Source organism: Alexandromys fortis, unplaced genomic scaffold (assembly GCF_014885135.2).
Source record: "Alexandromys fortis isolate MF-2015 unplaced genomic scaffold, M_Fortis_MF-2015_v1.1 scaffold_171, whole genome shotgun sequence".
Classification (NCBI taxonomy): domain Eukaryota; kingdom Metazoa; phylum Chordata; class Mammalia; order Rodentia; family Cricetidae; genus Alexandromys; species Alexandromys fortis.
In genome coordinates, this window is record NW_026068066.1 from 2,576,419 (window position 1) to 2,584,450 (window position 8,032).

Below are 8,032 nucleotides of genomic sequence, written 5' to 3' on the forward strand. Positions count from 1 at the left end.
AGCAGCCTAAAATATGGGTGTTTGCTACTCTGAAGTAAGTGGTTGGAAGAACCAAGTTGGGCTACTGATGGGCTGTTCATAGAAGCCAATGCCTCTGTACATGCCATGAGAAGGTACCAATTGCTTTGTCCCCATCACTGAGCTCCCCACTAGGCTTGCCTCAAGTCTTGTCCCCTACCACAGACGTGTCATAGGCAGGAGTCACCTCAGCATCACTGCCCAGCAGCTGCTGAGGTCCCTAACCTAGTAAAGGAGTCAGTAGGGAATGATTGGGAACTCCGCCCACCAATGCTTCTTGAAAAGCAAAGCTTTCATATGTAATAACCTAGTTAAAGGAGCCTGGAGCAGTCAATGATCCTCCTTAAATGTCTTTTTTAGAAAGGGGATTTAGGGGCTGGAGAGGTGGCTCAGCGGTTAAGAGCACTGGCTGCTCTTCCAGAGGTCCTGAATTCAATTCCCAGCAACCACATGGTGGCTCACAACCATCTGTACTGAGATCTGGCACCCTCCTCTGGCATGTGGGCATACATGGAGGCAGAATGTTGTATATATAATAAATAAATAAATCTTTAAAAAAAAAGAAAAGAAAGGGGATTTAGCCATTAAACATGGAAGAGGAAACATTTGAAGCCATTGCTTAACTGCTGTTACAAAATGTTTTGACTAACCAGGTCTACATCTTGCCTGCAATTCAGGCATGTGCCACGAGAAGGCAGCTTGTACTGTGAAACTGCATAGTTTTCTGAGCTGAGACTAGCCGCATTAAAAATTCGAGGCAATCAATGTTGGCTTTTCTTCCTCCTACAAAGATAGCAACCCAGGTCCAAATTCACTCTGACAGTTCAGTGTGGGGTGTCTGAATCTTCTGGAGAGGTGGGTTGTCTGTGTTCTGCTGCCCTCCTGAGCACAGTTGAAGCCCTGGATGTTGAAGACAACATGTGAACTTGGTAGAAAGTGGGGAGAAGAGACAGGTTGCTGGGGGAGCTTGAGAGCCAGCACAGGGCACCAGTGATTCTCCTGGGATTTGTTTTAGCATGTCACACAGTCCAGACACAATAGTGGATGCAGACAGACAAGCAGTAGGCAGAGCTGGAGGAAATCCTGTCATCTGTAGCAGACAGACCATAAAGCAGGAAGCCTACAAACACAAAAACTCAGAAATAGCCAAGTGCCACAGAAAAATAACTATGACCCCAGTCCACCAACAAACACTGAGTAGAAAACCCAGCTTTCTACCCTCTCCCAGATAGAACTCCACTCCCAGGCCCCCTGCCTGAGTGGTGTCAAGAAGACCAAATGTGGATAAGGAATATATTACTAATGTCAAACCTCAGCCAGACCTCCCCAGTTCATGGAGCCTGGATTCTAAAACCACTTTGTGGGTAGAGAATGAGGGGCCCCACCCCCACCCACCGCTCCTGAGGGTGGTGTCAGAGGAAGCCTCGTAAAACAGCAAGGTGAAGATTCACCCCATCCCGCCTCTGCTGACGTCTGTCTGAGAAGCAGTAGTGGGTACCCATGCCCTCCAGTCACAGGGCAGTCAGCATGACACTGTGAGGGTCCTCAGAACGCCCCTTCCTCTCAGCTACTATGAGGAGCACTTGCCCTCGGCACCTGACTTCCACTGTGGCCAGCATTAGCATGCCCTTCCCTCTTCCCTGCTGCAACAAAGTCAGAACGCATCGTTCTGAGACACAGTGTCCCCAAGTTTCCAGGTTCCTACAGGGAATCACTCACAATAGCAAAAACCAGATCTCAAGTGTAAATGAAGACCGGATCAGCAGATGTCAGTGGCAGCATTAGGATAATCTGACTAGGACATTGAGGCAGTGGTCATAAAGATGATTCAGTGAACATTTACAAACATGCTTGAAATCGCTAAAGATTATAATATTCTCACCAGGCAGTGGTGGCACACGCCTTTAATTCCAGCAATCTGGAGGCAGAGGAAGGCGGATCTCCATGAGTTCAAAGCCATTCTGATTTACAGAGTGAGTTCTAGGACAGACAGTGATGCGCAAAGAAACCCTGTCTCAAAACACGCGCATGCCCGTGAGTGCGCGCACACACACACACTATTCTAACATGCCCCAAAATTTGACCACAGAGTCACCAAGCTAAGTGAACTCAAACAAGATGAACTCAAAGAAATATAGAAAAGACACAAACAACCCCAGAAGCATTTGAAAGAGACAAGTCTCAACGAAGGGAAAAGCAAATTGGATAGCGGCCACCTCTTGTGTGAAGGAGCAGAAAGGTCACAAATGATGATAGAAAGGACTGTCGAATCTGGGATTCTGTTCCAAAGAAAATATACTTCAGAAGTGACAGGAAAACGAAGGCACAGTCAGAGGGAAACTCCAGCCTTTGTTAGCAGTCACGTTATCCTAACACAGTGGCTACCAGGGGTCTTCACAGGCACCAGAAAAACATCTGGAATAAAATCCTGGGTCCCTGGCCACAGACTTTTCCTTCTGCTCTTGAGTTTTGCTAATTGTTTGATTAAAAAAAAAAATAAATGCCTAGTATAATTTCCAGTGTGTGCATCAAAAATATGTTATATTTTTGTTTATAAAAGAGTTGGGATGAAAAGAAAATAAGAATTCCACGTTTGAACTAGAGAAGTGTCAAATACCTGCAGACTACAGCAGGCTGTGCACATACAATCTGATGCCTGGAGAAAAGACTGGAAAAGATGTGGAGAGACACTCAAAACTATCCACAACTCACAGGGGAGCCTTAAAATCCCGTGAGCCACGGGACGAAAGGAAAGTAAAACCAAAGCACAGGGTAGAGGAAGCCAGGAAACAAAACACAAGAAGCCACGCTTAAATCGAGCATATCCATGATTATATTAAACAAAAAATGGCCCTAACCGTACAATTTAAAGAGTGCCAGATACATAAAAACAGGACCCAGCTCAATGAGCTGTTCAAGGAATTCCCTTCAAATATGATGATACAGGGAAGCCGAAAGAAAAAAGACAGACAAAACTCCAGTATGCTGTGCTTAAGAAACTAAAGACAACTCAGTGGAAGAGATTAGCCCTTCGACAGACATGCAGAGACCTCTACCAAATGCACCAGAAGCTTGTGAGAAAGACCCTGAGTCTGTCAGCAATGGCTTAGCAACCTCCATAGCCATCCCTGCACAGAAAGAGTCAATGTAAACAATGACCAGGGACTCTGATGTCTCCTCAGACGCTACAATATGAAGCTGTGGATGTACATGAAATACGAGCCACCTGTTACATCAACTGAGTTGTCAACACAAGATGGCATTGAGTAAAAGTGAGGAAAATGTGTGGGTTATTTCTGTTAGGCTGTTAGCTTTGCTGCCTACACACCCTTCAAACAAAACTGAACCAAACATTTACCAAGTGAGTCGTCAGCTCATGCCCAGCTCGGGAAGGCCCAGTTCCACTCACAGGAGCCATGCTCAGTCTCGGTGGCTGGGTTTTAATAGCAGGTGCCATCCTCACTAATCGGGACATTTAAGTTTTCCCGTGCTTTCTAATCCTGACTTTCGTTTTTGAAAAGCCGCACGACAAAGGGCGGTTGGGAAGGCCAACTGGAAGTAACTGGTGCTATTTCCTGTCATTTACAGTTTTCTAAGCTAACCAATAACTTTGAAAAACTGAGGTTACACCAGATGAAGCAAAACCAAGTTCACCGAAAGGAAGCCTCCAGCAAAGAAGAAATACCCTTCGAGCTGAGCAGTTTGAACCAGAAGCTGGAGGTAAGCACACATTCCCAGTTCTTGTGTTCTGAAGACGGTGTACTGGAGAAGTGGGCGTGGTCTCCAGGCTCATGGCACCCGGTATGGCCTCTCAGGGCACCTTGTACTTCAGGCACTTAGTGAATTCAGAAATAACTATGATTTATAACACACACACGCACACATTCTGGGAGAGCTGAAATAAACGAAAGTACAAAGACTCTTGCCACTGCTGAGTGAAATTGAAGGGCACCCTGGGGTCACTTAAATCCAATACCTAATAAATCTTTTAATGTCCATTTAAGTAGTAGGAGAGCCTTAAAAGTGTTTTCAGAATAGGGCCTGAAGTCCCAGCTTTTTTGTTTTTTTGTTCGGTTTGGTTTTCTTTAAAGGCCTAATGCCACTCCATTTAAGTTCTCCTGTGTGGCTGAGAATTTCTAAGATCCATCTCTGAAAAGAGACCTCTCTTCTCAGCCTTTTAATGTTATAGCTTTAGCTAACACACACCAGCTGTCTTTCTTCCTGTGTAAGGGATGGTGTCTCCATGAGCTCCTGACATCTGGTTTGTTGGGCTGCAGCATGGTCTAGGGGTCACTTTCTCCTTAACCTTTGTGCTACTCTACCCAGATCCTTTCCTTCTCCTCAGGACCCAACCCTAGCCACCAGTCTCATTTTCTCCTATTCATGAACTCAGGACAACCCTGCATCTCCCAGGGACCAAGGTCAGAGACAGCACAGAGCTCTTAGGCCTTTCTCATCCTTGCCGGTCTCTGTCTGGGTCTGTCTTTCGCCTCTCCTCCTGTCTCCTTGTCTTCAGACATCACCACCTTAGTCTGCTCTTTCTTTCACACTCCTGCTTCAAAACATTTGTCAAAGCAGAGAGAATTGCAGTTTGAGATCCCAGCCCTGGAACCAGCAGCGGTGGTAGAAGGCCCATAGGTTCTATGCCTTGCTGGGTAAGATGGAGCTCCTCAGATACAAAGCCACTATCACCCAGCGAAAGGCATTCAAGGAAATCCTGACACCTACTCCTAGCCTCTCACAGGGGGAACTACCTCTCAGGAGGTACTTAAACACAGACTCTGGAGAACTCACCCCTTCTTGACATGAAAGTCAGACAGAATATCCATTGTCCTCTTGGTTGGTCCTTTGTGGGCTTCTGGAGGGGACCCACATTCAAATACATGTTTCTGACAACATCTCAGGAATATGTTTATAGTTACACAAGAGCCTTGACTAAATACTGTGTAACTTGAAGGATTATAGGCATCCGACATAGCTGTTTTTCTTACGGCCGTCTGGAAATAGCATGCAGGAAATAGCTTTCAAACAAGCACACACAATGCTATAGTAATAACAGAGACGGTGTGTGCAGTGGGAGAACATCACACTTATCACACAGATCACCCTTACCCTGCTCGCTGACTACTCTGACATTTAGGCCGTGTTAGCCTCAGAAGTCCCATCTCTGGTCAGTGCATTAGGCCAGTGGGGCTGGGGGACAGCTCGGTCAGTGAAGTGCCCGTCTCACAAGCACGAGGACCTAAGCTCAAGCTCCCCCTCAGTCTAGAAGCTGGGCATGGTGGTACACACCTATAATCCCAGCACCAAGGAGCCCGAAGCAGGTGGATCCGGGGCACACTGACCAGTCAGCCTCATCTAATCACTAAGTTCCAGGTCAAAAGAGACACAAAATCAAAACACAAAGAGGACGGCTCCGAGAAATACCACCTGAGACTGCCCTATGCCCTCCTAATGCACACATACACACACCAGACAAGTCTTTACAGTTGATATTGTAAGGGGATACACACACACACACACACACTTTTATATTTAGATACATGCTGGCACATTTAGGGGTGAAAAGGCATGTATTCAGAAAGTTCCCTTAAAAACTTCAAGAAATAAGAGCGAGAAATGAGAGAGACTGTTAGTGACTGGCAAACTGTAAAGATCATGTGGTTTAGTTACTCTCCATTTTTATGAGTATGAAAAAAATCCTAATAAAGAGTTGAGGCCATTTTGTGATGTGTAGAATCGCTGACATGACACTCGGCACTGTTTCTCGGGGCTCAGAAGAAGGGCTCTTAAAACAACCACCACTAAAAACTAACCCCAGTTATCACCAGAAACACTCATTTTAATGACATAACCGACTGGTAACCTAGGTGGCTCAGGGAAGGCTTTGTAGTCTTAAGAATTCCCTGTTGGGCTAGGTGACTTGCCCATTGCTGGCCTTCAGGGAGTCCCACATTGCTGACTACACCACGCTGACTGCCTAACCCTGAAAGCCGTACCTCTAGTAGCAAAGGGATCTGGACAGTTTGAGTACCCACGGCATGTCTGTGACGCTGGCTAGCCACCCTAGGCCGCAGCCATGCCTATTTTAGCCCTTAGGAGCTAACGTGAATGCTACTGCCTCCCCCTAAAGCATTCTGGGGGCTATTTAAGATTATTTGTGGATGTTGAGTAGGTGAGAATAAGTATATTTATGATCTAAAAAGTATTTTCTAAACTGGCCATGTGGGTCATACTGCTAATCTCAGCACTCGAGAGGTGAAGGCAGAAGGACTTGACAAGGCCAGCTTGGCTGAACAATGAGACCCTATCTGAAACATTAAAAAAAGAAAGCATATTTGCTGTTTTAAATCTTATTCCATTTTTGCTATTTTCCCCCCAAAGAGTTATTTTTAAACTAAAAAAATAATTAATTCCTAAAGTTAGCATACAAAATAATAGGTTTCCTCATGACATCGTCATAAATATTAAAATCACATTCTCGAAATCTAATTTGTGTTGATTTGTAAATGTTTCCATCCTCTATTTAGAAGCTAATTTTGTAGATGTGTAACTGTTGCTGAAGACTCATTCTTAATTTTTACATCATCGAGTGTCAAATCAGTCCATAGCTCTAAGTGGACTGTCCCCATTGCCCTAGTAAATAGAGTTTGTCCTAAGGTGTGCTGTGCCTGCATTTCCCCAGACATGTTCTCTCCACTTGATTCAGATTGCCCTTAATTTCTACAAAGTCTACTTCACTGCAGACCTCCTTCACTGATTAGAACTATGAAAAAAGCACTTAAATTCTTCCAAATATTCCTCAAAATCATTTCTGTGCAGGAAATATGAAAAGCTGTTTTTCTCATTCTAAGCAAGGTACAGTTTGCATCCTCAGAATCAACATGTTTCTTTACCAGGATAGCCCAGTCAGCCCCTCCAGCCATTTTCAAAACACCCTGACCAAACACGCCATGTTCCAACTTGACATAGTAGAAAAAATATCCCCTTGGCTTTCCTGTGACAATCTTATTGTACTTGTGTACTGCAAAGGGCTTGTTCCTGTGTGTGTGCTCCTCCTTTACTTTAGAAGAGGGGCAGGGGTTAGTCATGAAATAGGTCCAAACCAGGTGCTGTAAGCAGAGCTTAGAGCGTAACGTCCTCCGTGCTAGCTTTCTAAAGCCCGGACATAAGACAGGCTGCAGTGCCCAGAGCAGCCAGAAGTGAGATGCAGGGCTGTCTTCTCTGGCACCTCTGAAGCCATGTCTGTCGCTCACAGTGCTGTATTGTGCCGTCATCCTCCACGCTGCATGCGTTGAGTGGGCACTGTGTAGCTAAGCATGCTGTACCCAGCTAGTCCCACATTTTCTTCCCCAGCTCACACATGTGAATGAAGGCCAAGATGTGTTCTCTGTTCCCCAAGTCAGTTGATTTTAGCCTCCTCCTATACACAATGGCTTTGAAAGCCAGAGGCCAATAAAGCCAACATTAGCTCAGGCTACTACAGCAGAATGCAGAGGCTTGGTAGCTTAGACAAAGGGCCAACAGGTTAAGATTCAAACAATGACCTCCTCTTGGTTCAACAGCAGGAAACAGGGGAATGGGAGGAAATTCTTATCTTTGATTGGGTGTGTGTGTGTGTGTGTTCATGAGAATGCAAGCATGTGTAAAAGCTGGACGTCAGCATCAGGGATCTTCCTCATCTCTTTTCTGTAAGTGGTAACTGCGCATTGGTTTCCCAGCCACCCAGACCTGAATAATCACACAGAAACTATACTGATTACAACACTGTTTGGCCAATGGCTTAGGTGTCTTCCTAACTAGCTCTTATATCTTAAACTAACCCATTTCTATTAATCTGTGTGTCGCCATGAGGTTGTGGCTTACCAGTAAGGTTCCGGCATCCTTCTCCTTCATTAGCTACATGGCATCTCTGACTCTGCCTACTCTCTCTATATATCTCTGCTCTGATTCCCACCTGGTTTCACTCTGATAAGCCATTGGCCAAAACAGCTTCTTTATTTTTTTTTCTTTT

At 45.2% G+C, this 8,032-nt stretch overlaps 1 protein-coding gene across 4 annotated transcripts in view; it reads left to right on the plus strand.

Annotated features, from left to right (window-relative positions):
- Positions 1-8,032, plus strand: part of Deup1 (deuterosome assembly protein 1) — a 68,259-nt gene that overhangs the window by 19,421 nt on the left and 40,806 nt on the right. For all 4 annotated transcript variants that reach the window (XM_050120581.1, XM_050120579.1, XM_050120582.1 and 1 more), the window contains exon 5: positions 3,607-3,738. In XM_050120581.1, coding sequence (XP_049976538.1) covers positions 3,607-3,738 — 132 coding nt within the window. The remainder of the gene's footprint in view (positions 1-3,606; positions 3,739-8,032) is intronic.